We start from the raw sequence: 14,319 nt of genomic DNA, 5'->3' as shown, positions 1-14,319 counted from the left end.
ATTCACCCATTCCAGTCCATTTTAGTTTGCTGATTCCTGAAATATCGACGCTCATTCTTTCCATCTCCTGTTTGACCACTTCCAATTTGCCTTGATTCACGCACCTAACATTACAGGTTCCTATGCAATATTGCTCTTTACAGCATCGGACCTTGCTTCTACTGTGCAGCGCTGGAGTGGCAAGTGGCCAAGAGGAAATACCCCATGTCCAAGGTCAGTAGGAGCGGCTGTGAGGAGATACCCCACTCAAGGTAAGGAGCAGGAGCTGCGCTTTGCTGGAACAGCCGTGAAGAGATATCTATCACACGTCCAAGGTAAGAGAAACCCCAGTAAGACGGTATGCGCTGAGAGAGGTCATCAGAGGGCAGACAGACTGAAACCACAATCACAGAAAACTAATCAATCTAATCACATGGACCACAGTGTTGTCTAACTCAACGAAACTAAGCCATACCATGTGGGGATACCCAAGATGGACGGGTCATGGTGGATAGTTCTAACAAGATGTGGTCCACTGGCGAGGGAATGGCAAACCACTTCAGTATTCTTGCCTTGAGAACCCCATGAACAGTATGAAAAGGCAAAAAGATAGGACACTGAAAGATGAACTCCCCAGGTCAGTAGGTGCCCAATATGCTACTGGAGATCAGTGGAGAAATAACTCCAGAAAGAATGAAGGGATGGAGCCAAAGCAAAAACAACACCCAGTTGTGGACGTGCCTGGTGATGGAAGTAAGGTCCGATGCTGTAAAGAGCAATATTGTTTATGATAGACCTCGATATCCTCCTTACTTGCTGCAAGTAATAACAAACCCTTCCTTCTCCTGAGCTTTGGCTTGGTTGTCTTTTGACTTGACACCCACCAAGAGGTGAACTGAGTTTTCAAGTAACACATACGTAACAGAAGTAACTTTTGTAAAACTTACAAAAGTAAGATATGCTGATAAACATGGCACCCCAAAACATGCCAGTTAGGCAGAAGGATTATTCTGAGCTAAAGGCAATTGAGAAGTAGATATAAGAAATCTCTGAACTCCTATCTGCCTAAAAGCAGGACAGAAGTTTACAAAGGTGCTTCCTCTGCTCTTTACAAGGACTGATAAAGGTTAATCCCTGGAGATAACTTTAGACCCTTATCAAAGGAGAAGTCACCAACTTAAAACTTGCATAATGAATTCTATTCTTGCTTTTCCTGGTAAACTTTCCACAGCTGGCCTTCCCTATACTTCTCTTTTGTCTTGGGCTTTAAGACAGCATTTTAGCCTGAATTCTAAGCTAGCTCCTTGAGTAACTCATTCTTCCCAGAGGCATCTCTCATGTATACACAAGGCACACATGTTAATAAATTTGTTTGTTTTTCTCTTGTTAATCTTTTATTACAGAAGCCTCAGTAAAGAACTCAGAAGGGTAAAGGGAAAATTATTTTTCTTCCCCTACTAACCACAATCAGTTAAAACTGCTGTCTGTTTCCACTCCTACCTTCCCCTCCATTGTATCAATACTTCCTCTCTTGCCAGGTGACACTACATTTGATTTGAAAAAATACAATTGCTTTGGGTTCAGTGGGAAATGCTGACGTGATGCATAGTAATTTCTGAGTTGAGTTATTACAGGCTGCTCTGGTTTAAGAATGCCTTCCAAGAATATTCCTACTTCCCACTATGCCAACACAACAAGGTATCATGGCATTTTATTATGGTAAGACTGAACGTCATGGTACCTAGCAATGGATTCTATGAGCAGTGCAGGAGAAACATACTGTTCATGGAGTTCTCAAGGCAAGAATGCTGAAGTGGTTTGCCACTCCCTTCTCCAGTGGACCACATTCTGTCAGTAAAGGACAGAAATGGTATGGACCTGACAGAAGCGGAAGATATTAAGAAGATGTGGCAAGAATATACAGAAGAACTGTACAAAAAATATTTTCACGACCTAGATAATCACAATGGTGTGATCACTCACCTAGAGCCAGACATCCTGGAATGTGAAGTCAAGTGGACCTTAGGAAGCATTATTATGAACAAAGCTAGTGGAGGTGATGGAATTCCAGTTGAGCTATTTCAAATCCTAAAAGATAATGCTGGGAAAGTGCTGCACTCAATATACCAGCAAATTTCGAAAACTCAGCAGTGGCCACAGGACTGAAAAAAGTCAGTTTTCATTCCAATCCCAAAGAAGGGAAATGCCAAAGAATGCTCAAACTACCGTACAGTTGTACTCATCTCACATGCTAGTAAAGTAATGCTCAAAATTCTCCAGCCAGGCTTCAGCAATATGTGAATCATGAGATTCCAGATGTTCAAGCTGGTTTTAGAAAAGGAACCAGAGATCAAACTGCCAACATCCGCTGGATCATCAGAAAAGCAAGAGAGTTGCAGGAAAACATCTATTTCTGCTTTATTGACTATGCCAAAGCCTTTGACTGTGTGGATCACAGTAAGCTGTGGAAAATTCTGCAAGAGATGGGAATACCAGACCACCTGACCTGCCTCTTGAGAAACCTGTATGCAGGTCAGGAAGCAATAGAATTGGACATGGAACAACAGACTGGTTCCAAATAGGAAAAGGAGTACATCAAGGCTGTATATTGTCACCCTGCTTATTTAACTTATATGCAGAGTACATCATGAGAAACTCTGGGCTGGATGAAGCACAAGCTGGAATCAAGATTGCCGGGATAAATATCAATAACCTCAGATATGCAAATGACACCACCCTGATGGCAGAAAGTAAAGAAGAACCTCTTGCTGAAAGTGAAAAAGGAGTGAAAACAGTTGGTTTAAAGCTCAGCATTCAGAAAACTAAGATCATGGTGTCCTGTCCCATCACTTCATAGCAAATAGATGGGGAAACAGTGGAAACAGTGACAGACTTTATTTTTGGGACCTCCAAAATCACTGCAGATGGTGACTGCAGTCATGAAATTAAAAGATGCTTACTCCTTGGAAGGAAAGTTATGACCAACCTAGACAGCATATTAAAAAGCAGAGACATTACTTTGCCAACAAAGGTCTGTCTAGTCAAGGCTATGGTTTTTCCAGTAGTCATGTATGGATTTGAGAGTTGGATTATAAAGAAAGCTGAGCGCCGAAGAATTGATGCTTTTGAACTGTGGTGTTGGAGAAGACTCTTGAGAGTCCCTTGGACTGCAAGGAGATCCAACCAGTCCATCTTAAAGGAGATCAGTCCTGAATATTCATTGGAAGGACTGATGCTGAAGCTGAAGCTCCAATACTTTGGCCACCTGATTCGAAGAGATGACTCATTAGAAAAGACTCTGATGCTGGGAAAGATTGAGGGCAAGAGGAAAAGGAGGCAAGAGAGGATGAGATCGTTGGATAGTATCACTGACTCAAAGGACAGAAGTTTGAGCACACTCCAAGAGACGGTGAAGGAGCAGGAAGACTGGTGTGCTGCAGTCCGTGGGACAGCAAAGAGCAGGACCCGACCGAGTGACTGAACAGCAGCTCACATCCTAAGATGGCCCACGCTGTCCGGAGTGTGTTTCTCTTTAAGTAAATCCACTTCTTACCTATCACTCTGTCTCTCACTGAATTCTTTCTGTAATGAGTCATCAAGAACCTGAGCTTCATTGAGTGCTAAAACCAGGTATGTGATCTCAGTTGGAAGATTGTGAGTTCAAGTCCCAATCTGAGGTGCACGGTGTTAACAGGAACGGCTAGTCTTATAGGGAAATCACGCCTCCATACCTGGTTTTCGTGTAGCCACTTCTAAGGCTGCATAAATGTCACTTTTGCCGAAATTCCCTCGGGAAGAGCGCTCTGCTTGTGAGGCACTGCACTTTCCAATCCATGGATTGTTTTCCCTTGAATAAAGGACATCACACTTGCTACTAAATTGTATTATTTCTGTCATTTAACACCACTCTTGGGCTTCCCTGGTAGCTCAGCTGGTAAAGAATCTGCAATGCAGGAGAACCCGGTTCGATTCCTGGTCAGGAAGATCCACTGGAAAAGGAATAGGCTACCAACTCCAGTATTATTGGGCTGCCCTGGTGACTCAGCTGGTGAACAGTCTGCCTGCAATGCAGGAGACCTGGGTTCGACCCCTGGGTTGGGAAGATCCCCTGGAGAAGGGAACAGCTACCCACTCCAGTGTTCTGCCCTGGAGACCATGAGGTCACAAGGAGTCAGACACAACGGAGCAGCTTTCACTTTCATAGGGAAGATATTAGGCTGCAGAGGATGAGACGGTTAGATAGCATCACTGACCTAATGGACATGAATTTGAGCAAACTCCAGGATACTGGAGGACAGAGGAGGCTGGTGTGCTACAGTCCATGGAGTCACAGAGAGTCGGACATGACTTAGTGACTGAAAAACATCAGTTAAGGAAGGTTGTCAATCAAAATGTATTTTGGGCTTATTCAGTGCACAAGAAAATGTGAGATGCCCTGGAATTTTACAGCTCATTAAGAAAGTTGTTAAGACATCTTTCCAATTCTGACAACAATCCTAAGTGTTACATGACATGGGCAATAAGGGAGGGCACAGCAGCGGGAGAGGAGCTGGGTTTGCGAACACTACCAAGTTTGGCTTGTGGACGGTAGGCATACAGAAGAAGAGTCAGGGTGGTAGTCAGTAAGTCTTGTTTTGCACAAGTTGAGTTTCAGCTACAAAGGGAACATCGGACTGAACGGGATGGAGTAGAGGCTGGAGTTAGAAACAGGGATCTGCAAATCACCGAGACAGAAAAAGAAGCTGGGAGCAGATGAGAGAACCCTGGAAGACAGAGGAGGGGACGACTGGAAAACAGTAATGGTTAAAGGGCTGGGGGAGAGAAAAGGGAGCCTTTAAACAAGACAAGAACTGGTTTTAAAGGCAAGAAGAAAACTAAAGGTGTCTAATGTCCCTGAAACCATGGGAAAAGTGAGCATCATGAAAGTCATTTACAGTGCTGGAGACTTCAGAGGTCAAACTGGAAGAATGGAAAAGTACGGTTGGGTTAACAGCTCAGGCAGCTGTGACCCATGAGGACACCTGCAGCTGCCTGGCCAGGCTGGAATTGAGGTTCCAGTGCATCACAAGAGAGTTTTCTAGGTGGCAGGGGGTGGGGGGGAGTGGGTGGTAACTATCTGTAAACCACCAGTGGTTAGGTAAGTGTTTTCTACTGATTCCTTTAGCTGAGCCCTCAGAGCTCCCTGGAAAACAGGTCAAGGTGGATGCCTGAACCAGCACCACACACTGGCCAGGCCAGAGCTGCAGCCTTCCTTCTCTACTTCCTCCCAACCCCAGGAGTTCTTCAAGCAGATACACTTTCTCCTTCCCCTGTCCGTTCTCCCCCGTACAAGCCAGTCGGGTGCTAATGAAAATCCAGAAGTCCCCAGGGGTGGTGGGGGTGGATAGCAGGGAGAAGCAGGTGGGTAGGAGTGTGAAGGACAGGCAGGTAACAGCAGCAGAAAGAAGGAAGCTGGTGTGATTACCGGTATCGGCATATGGTGGGGAAATCCAATGTTTTACGTTTCAGTCTGTCTAACTCTATAAACAGAATTAATCAGACACCTAATTTACACTTCCATGACAAAATTTTACTGTCTTAAAGTCTAATCTCAAAGAAGAAACAGGGAAGAGCATTCCTCAATCCACTGCATCGAGTTTCAGGTATACACAAATTAGAAGTGACATTTATTTTGCGGAGGAGGAATAGTTCAATTTCTAACACTTTCTAATACTTCTGTCAAACAGACTGAAGTGTAACTTTCCAGCAAGAGATGTATTTCAGGCAGAGCATGACACTACTGATAAATATAACCATCAGATAGAACCCTTTCTCAAAAACACCTGGTGTAACCACTTTTTTAAAAAGTTGTATTCATCTTGAGAACTCTGTTATCTATGGGTTCCTACTGAATAAGTCATGAAGAAACTATGGATGGGCTGATAACAAGGAAATCATTTCATGTGACTTCTCTAGTGATACCAAAGTGTGGGCAAAAATGACACATAACATCAATATTAAGTTATTCCCTTGGTTCACTGATGCTCAGTTGTGGCAAAAATATAATGACAGAACAAAGAAGGAAAAGCAAAACACCATCGAGGCCTTAGAAAGCTTTGTCTTAGTTTCAAAAAGCTGGATGTTACAAAAAAATCCTGTAAAAATCTTCCAAGGTGGGTGCTTTTGTCACTGTTAGTTTTACGGTTTTTTTTTAATCAGCTAGTTAGAAAAACACTGTTGGTGCCGGACGACAAACACTGATTTGCTTTGGTGCAAACTAAAGACTGCCTTAGTGCCAACAGCGAACAGTAGAGGAATAATTATCGCTTACAGAAGCCATAATATGCTCCACCAAACACAAAGGATAGTCAAACTGAAAAAAGTCACTTTGGACACTGGAACTTCTGGGTTTACATTAGTAAAACCCCACTACGACAGTAATCTCTTCATGTAGAAATATTTTTACAGTGTTTTAAGGCGCTCACATCTCCCATGTGATTCTCACAAGCAAGTAGTCGGAGAGGGAGGCATTATTACTATCGTGTGCAGTAATCTCAGTAAACTGAACTTTCCCAGCGCACCAAGGACCAGGTTCCCACTGCCGCTCACAGCAAAGGCATCCGGACCGGAGCCACTGCACAGGCGGGAGTGTGACCCAAGTCCGTGGCGGGAGCCGGCGAGCCTCGTTACAGTGGGTTTTGCTCCAGGGTGGTTCACACATGGCTACATCAGTGTGCACAGACTCAACGTAACGTTTAAATCAATTTTATAAGGTATAAAACTTTCCAGTTCTCAAAGCCCACCCAAAACCCTACACTGTCTACTCTCAATACCTTGGTGGAAACAGCAGAGACCATAAAATGCATGCATGTGGGCAGCTGATTAGTTAGCAGCAGAAAGAGGAACCCAGGCCTGTACATGCCCAGTTCTAAGCCATTATTGCTTAAACAAAAGACAATAAAATACCCATAAAGCAAACGATCAACTGGGACAAGAAGAGACAGCTAGCTCTGTTTCTAACTCATTTTGTACAGAATACTTAAAAAACAAAATAAAACAAAAATTCGATGCCCAAAGAGCCTGAACCAGCAAAGGAATGAGAGCTCTCTACCCAGGTGGGCACAGAAATCTGAATGCTTTTTAAGGAAAAACAAAGCAAAGAATCAATGTCACTGCAGAGCCTACAATAATCACACATGTCTAAAAATCCTGCCTATGATTTTTCCAAAGTTATTAACTGAGACAAACCATTAGAAAGACCTACATGGTCAAGCTAATTTAAACAAAGTGTTGGGCCAAAATGGCAACTTCAAGAATGATAAGTCCCAAAAGCTTAAACAGGGTTGACCTTTTGAATAAATATTTGCCTTCAATTCTACAATGAAGGATAGCACCTCATTAGCTGAATAGCCTTTACGCTGCTTTCAGAAAAACAGCTGTTAAGCTTTCACTAAACTTAAAGTGCAATGTTTCATAACAACAGGAATATAGAATGGCACAGAACTTCAATTCTTTTTCCAGTACAACCTTTAGTGATCAGGAAACGAAATTCCACCTACAACCCTCTCCTTCCCCACAATCACTGAATGGTTCTACTTTTCCTACCAAATAATAAAATCACCAGTTTTCTCTACGCTGCCAACTTTGTGAAACACCAAGGATACAGCAGTCATACCGGAAATAACAGTACCACCACGTACTGTGTGCCTTTGGACTACAACCTGTGCCACTGATGTTCTATGTGTTGCCTCACTGATGCCTAAAATAAAACTCACAAAGAAGAAGTGCCTGAGTGGGTTAGAAAGTTCTTGAATATGAACTCAAGAACATCTAAAGCATCGTCGCTGTATTTTTGCAACCCCAACAAACATATCTGCAAGTTCTGGAAGCACCAGACCTGCCTAAAGGAGCCTGAGCAAACACGAGTATTCAAGGGCTTTATATCTGTTTTTCATAGAAACCTGCAAGCGGAATAGCAACTCCTAGGAAAAAACAATGGTACCTCAAAATCATTCTTCAAAAACCATAAGTCAGTCATTCTTAATGTTTCTTAGGAATCTGATGAAAGCTATGGATCTTCTTCCCAGGGACTGACATACAAAAATTTTGCATCATTTTAGAAGGGTTAGACTCCTAACATCCATCTACATATTTTTTAAAATTCTCAACTGATTGAGCTAAGAATCAACAGAATGAGATTAAAAAAGTAAAAAGAAATGGACACAAGAGTTCTTTAGAAATTGTTTGAAACGCTCGCACAATTCTGCTCGTGTAAGTGATCCTAGTTTTAACGCTTCTGACAAATCCTCTGCAAAGACTTCACCAAAGTGAAGACGGGAGTTTTAGGTGCCACCACGGACGCTCACCGTTTTCCCGTGCAATTCCTGTCGTTCAGGCCACCAACCTTGTTTATGGCAGACCACGCTGTTAGAGCCACATACGGCAGGGAGGCGGCTTGAGTGTGAGTGAGCGATCTGGGCTTGTGAGACACCTAGATTTGAAGACAACAGTCAAAAGCAAGCAGTGACTTGTGAACCTATGAACACAATTAAGTACACATAACAGTCTGCCAGGTTCAGCGATTATCATAAACCCTGCTCTAAGATTATTCCTAAGGAATTTCTCCCAACGACTCAATCTGCCAAGCAGAAGGGTCAGTAAGGTTTTACAGGTTACATTATTGGATACAGCTGTTTAATTCTTCACAAAAAGACCACATTCAACAATCCCATTAGCCCTAACTATGGCCAGAAACAAATCCAAATACACTCTGAGCCCTCATAAATACATTCTAATTTGTTTTTGTGGTTAGCTGTTTCCTTTACTCTCACTCCATGGGTAAATAATCCACCTGCAGGAGACACAGGAGATGCAGGTCAGATCCCTGGGTCGGGAAGATCCCCTGGAGGAGGAAAACGGCAACTCACTCCAGTATTCTTGCCTGGAAAAGGCCCTGGACAGAGGAGCCTGGCGGGTTATAGCACATGGGGTCACAAAGACTAGGACACAACTGAACACACAGCACAATCTTTCCAGACTTCTCTAATCTCAATAATACCCCCTTCCCCCTCCTGCTCTCCCTTCTGCAGCCAATTTCCTTAATATTAACCCCTTTCCTTCTAATTAAACTGTCAGGCCTCCTGACTGCATTTGATTAGACTCCTGTTTTGAAAGTTATTTGAAACAGCTTGATACTTCCAATGCTTCCATTTATGATGAATCAGTATGCTCCATTTGGTATATTTGGTTTCAACAATTTACACTGAGGATAAAACCAAAGAACACAGCAGGGTTTCTAGATCTCACAAATTCCTGTTCCAAGGCAGCCTATTTAAATGACATCCAACACATTTTAAAATATTTTTAAAAATTCCTATTCTGTCAGTTCTTTTGAAACTACCTATAAAACTTGAACCTGATTTAAAAAAAACAAACCACCAATTATCTCAGAGATAGTGGTCAGTCTTTGTTTTCACTTTCCAACAGCATTTCAGCACAGAATTGGCGAGTTACCTCATTCCCACTGACAACAACAAATTCTGACAGAGTGCCTTGTTTCCAGGGAGGAACTGCAGCCCAGACCTGAAACACACACACTGTTCGTTAGAAACAGATCTTTTTAAAACAAAGCTAAGCATGACAGTGTTTCCCAACACATACCCCACACCCTGTGAGAAAAAGCACAAGTCCACAACCCACCAAACAAAAGTTACTTTCACATGATATCAATGTATTATTTAGAATGATTCTGGATTTACCAAGTCAAACCACATTGGAGGGCAGGTCAGTTCAGTTCAGTCACTCAGTCACATCCAACTCTTTGCGACCCCATGGACCGCAGCACTCCAGACCTCCCTGTCCATTACCAACTCCCAGAGTTGACTCAAACTCATCTCCATTGAGTCAGTGATGCCATCCAATCATCTCATCCTCTGTCATCCCCTTTTCCTCCTGCCTTCAATCTTTCCCAGAATCGGGGTCTTTTCAAATGAGTCAATTCTTCCCATCAGGTGGCCAAAGTATTGGAGTTTCAGCTTCAGCATCAGTCCTTCCAATGAATATTCAGGACTGATCTTCTTTAGGATGGACTGGTTGGATCTCTTTGCAGTGCAAGGGACTCACAAGAGTCTTCTCCAACACCACAGTTCAAAATCGTCAATTCTTAGGCACTTAGTTTTCTTTATAGTCCAACTCTCATATCCATACATGATTTATGGAAAAACCATACCCTTGGCTAGATGGACCTTTGTTGGCAAAGTAATGTCTCTGTTTTTTAATATGCTGTCTAGGTTGGTCATAACTTTTCTTCCAAGGACGAAGTGTCTTTTAATTTCATGGCTGCAATCACCATCTGCAGTGATTTTAGAGCCCCCCAAAATAAAGTCAGCCACTGCTTCCACTGTTTCCCCATCTATTTGCCATGAAGTGATGGGACAGGACACCATGATCTTAGTTTTCTGAATGTTGAGCTTTAAGCCAACTTTTTCACTCTCCTCTTTCACTTTCATCAAGAGGCTCTTTAGTTCTTCACTTTCTGCCATCAGGGTGGCGTCATCTGCATATCTGAGGTTATTGATATTTCTCCCGGCAAACTTGATTCCAGCTTGTGCTTCATCCAGCCCAGCATTTCTCATGATGTACTCTGCATTTAAGTTAAATAAGCAGAGTGACAATATACAGCCTTGACATAGTCCTCTCCCTATTTGGAACCAGTCTGTCGTTCCATGTCCTGTTCTAACTGTTGCTTCTTGACCTGCATACAGGTTTCTCAAGAGGCAGGTCAGGTGTCTGGTATTCCCATCACTTGAAGAATTTTCCACAGTTTGTTATGATCCACACAGTCAAAGGCTTTGGCATAATCAATAAAGCAGAGACATCTCTTTCTTTTTGTTTTTTGATGATCCAACGGATGTTGGCAATTTGATCTCTGGTTCCTCTGCCTTTTCTAAAACCAGCTTGAACACCTGGAAGTTCAGGGTTCACATACTGTTGAAGACTGGCTTGGAGAATTTTGAGCATTACTTTACTAGCCTGTGAGATGAGTGCAATTGTGCGGTAGTTTGAGCATTCTTTGGCATTTCCTTTCTTTGGGATTGGAATAAAACTGAGCTTTTCCAGTCCTGTGGCCACTGCTGAATTTTCCAAATTTGCTGGCTTTTGAGTGCAGCACTTTCACAGCATCATCTTTTAGGATCTGAAATAACTCAACTGGAATTCTATCACCTCCACTAACTTTGTGCGTAGTGATGCTTTCTAAGGCCCACTTGACTTCACTTTCCAGGATGTCTGGGTCTAGGTGAGTGATCATACCATCGTGATTATCTGGGTCATGAAGATCTTTTATAGTTTTTCTATGTATTCTTGCCACCTCTTCTTAATATCTTCTGTTTCTGTTAGGTCCATACCAATTCTGTCCTTTATTGAGCCCTTCTTTGCATGAAATGTTCCCTTGGTATCTCTAATTTTCTTGAAGAGATCTCTAGTCATTCCCATTCAATTGTTTTCCTCTATTTCTTTGCATTGATCTCTGAGGAAAGCTTTCTTATCTCTCCTTGCTATTCTTTGAAACTCTGCATTCAAATGGGTATATCTTCCCTTTTCTCCTTTGCTTTTCACTTCTCTTCTTTTCACAGCTATTTGTAAGGCCTCCTCAGACAGCCATTTTGCTTTTTTGCATTTCTTTTTTCTTGGGAATGGTGTTGCTCCCTGTCTCCTGTACAATGTCATGAACCCCCATCCATAGTTCATCAGGCACTCTATCAGATCTAATCCCTTGAATCTATTCATCACTTCCACTGTATAATCGTATGGAATTTGACTTAGGTCATACCTGAATGGTCTAGTGGTTTTCCCTACTTTCTTCAATTTAAGTCTGAATTTGGCAATAGGGAGTTCATGATCTGAGCCACAGTCAGCTCCTGGTCCTGGTTTTGTTGACTCTATAGAGCTCCTCCATCTTTGGCTGCAAAGAATATAATCAGTCTGATTTTGGTGTCGACCATCTGGTGATGTCCATGTGTAGAGTCTTCTCTTGTGTTGTTGGAAGAGGGCGTTTGCTATGACCAGTGCATTCTCTTGGCAAAACTCTATTAGCCTTTGCCCTGCTTCATTCTGTACTCCAAGGCCAAATTTGCCTATTACTCCAGGTGTTTCTTGACTTCCTACTTTTGCATTCCAGTCCCCTATAATGAAAAGGACATCTTTTTTGGGTGTTAGCTCTAGAAGCTCTTGTAGGTCTTCACAGAACCATTCAACTTCAGCTTCTTCAGCATTACTGGTCGGGGCATAGACTTGGATTACCATGATATTGAATGGTTTGCCTTGGAAACAAACAGAGATCATTCTGTCGTTTTTGAGACTGCATTCAAGTACTGCATTTTGGACTCTTTTGTTGACTGTGAGGACTACTCCATTTCTTCTAAGGGATTCTTGCCTTCAGTAGTAGATATAATGGTCATCTTAGTTAAATTCACCCATTCCAGTCCATTTTAGTTCGCTGATTCCTAAAATGTGGACATTGGACGTAGACAGCAGTAAATCCTGCTGTATTTACTCGCTACTTAGAGCACCAGCAAGAACATATTCTCTGGAGCTTTAATCCTGGCTTCTATCACTTATTTGCTGTGGGACCTCTTTATACCTTGACTCTCACCTATAGGCTGGCCTAACTGTACTTACTTTACAGAGATTAAATTAGGTTTTTTTTTTTCTAATGAAAAAACAACTAGAACAGCCCTATTATTATGAGCTGACTTTAATTTCTTGGTATAAAAGTTCAAAGTGACAAGGGACAGGTGATTATATCAACCTTTAGCTATTTTAAAACCATCTAACCCATAAGATAGAAATGGTCATTTAAAGACTTAAAAAGTCCCAATCATATTTTTTTCACTTGTCTATATTTTTTATTAAAAAAATTTTTTTAATTGGAGGGTAATTGCTTTATAAGCTTTACAATGCTGTACTGTTTTCCACTGCACACCACCATGAATCAGCTCTAAGTATGCATATACCCCCCGTCTTGAGCCTCCTTTCCCACATGTATCCTAAAGTCTTGCAATTCTCGGGCACTAGCTTTACAATGGTCAAGCACAGCAAGCTACTGTCACAGAACCAGAAAACAGAACCATGAACTGAACCAAGAAAAGGAGGGTTCCAGCCAAAGCTCAGTATATTCGTTGAAAAGAAGAAAAGGTCAGTGATATGGAATATACTTCCAAAAGCAGGAGAATGAAACCAGCCAATTTTGAAAAGGAACAGTGGAATGTGATAACTCACCTCATCTCCAGGTTTGAAGTACCTGACATCAAGTCCACACTCCATCACCACACCGGACACATCCCGACCCAGAGTCAGAGGAAATTCTTCTCCTTTGATTTTAACATGTAAAGGATCACGTTTCATATTTAAAGCTGTGGCTCCATAACCACCTAGAAGATACAATTTACTTTTTTCTTCCAAAAGAATGGGATGGTTTCAAAACTGCTGTAGTTATGGGCCAGGTACAATTCTAGATCCTCAAGAAGTAGATTATAAAGTAATCAATCTTATAAATTTTTTACCATCACACAGGAAAGCATAAAAACAATGAGTGCTGTTCCTTTCAAAGAAAGTTACTAGGAAAGTTACGATCACTTTTTAAGAAATTTTATATTGGAGTACACTTAATTAACAAATAATCACTTTTGAAATTCTAATTCTGAAACAGTCTTCAGAACTGGTCTTTGAAGATGGTTTCCTTATTAATTTATTTATTCATGAACTTTTTCAACACGAAATGGTTTGAAGCCAAGGCTGATGAAGTAGATAAATGTTAAAGTTGTCTAAAGTTAATAAGCAAATAAGTAGGGCATAGGTATAGTACTTTATACTAAGACACTGGTCTACGAGTAATTGTCCCTGTCTCCCAAAAAATGTTTCTAAAACACCTTTGGGTTAAATTTAAGATTCCCAAATGGAAAAGAGCCACTTGGCTACATCAACTCTGATATGCTAAATCAGGCTGATTGTGTTATTATATATCTTTTTTATTTAAGAATATTTACATAAATATCAACTGAACTGAAAATGTTCCTCTGATCACTATTTTTCCCCCAAATAAATTGGCTACATATAATAATCCAAAGTAGTTTATTACACATCTTCCACACATAAAATGGTTTTCCTAAGACACAAAACTGTCTGCTGTCATCTTTTCTGCTTGACATCCTCCTGAGAACATTTTTGCTACATGAGGGTCTCCAAGATAAGTACCCTGCTTATCTTTCTAGGGTCATGCACCACAATTCATGCTCCAGAATCACTAACCACTCTGAAAGTCTCCCCTTTTCTCCCACTCATCCTCATCAGATCCTAAGGATG

At 41.6% G+C, this 14,319-nt stretch overlaps 1 protein-coding gene across 1 annotated transcript in view; it reads right to left on the bottom strand.

The window, feature by feature from the left end:
* The window catches only part of RTN4IP1 (reticulon 4 interacting protein 1), a 51,750-nt gene that overhangs the window by 32,966 nt on the left and 4,465 nt on the right, over positions 1 to 14,319 (bottom strand). Inside the window, exons 2-4 of the mRNA XM_065911629.1 lie at positions 13,237 to 13,388; positions 9,472 to 9,540; positions 8,325 to 8,449 (exon numbers count right to left, since the gene is read on the bottom strand). Of these exons, the coding sequence (XP_065767701.1) occupies positions 8,325 to 8,449; positions 9,472 to 9,540; positions 13,237 to 13,388 (346 nt within the window). The remainder of the gene's footprint in view (positions 1 to 8,324; positions 8,450 to 9,471; positions 9,541 to 13,236; positions 13,389 to 14,319) is intronic.

This window comes from Muntiacus reevesi, chromosome 19 (assembly GCF_963930625.1).
Source record: "Muntiacus reevesi chromosome 19, mMunRee1.1, whole genome shotgun sequence".
NCBI classification, from domain to species: domain Eukaryota; kingdom Metazoa; phylum Chordata; class Mammalia; order Artiodactyla; family Cervidae; genus Muntiacus; species Muntiacus reevesi.
The sequence above is the reverse complement of the archived record's forward strand: the minus strand, read 5'-3'. Positions and strand labels throughout refer to the sequence as shown.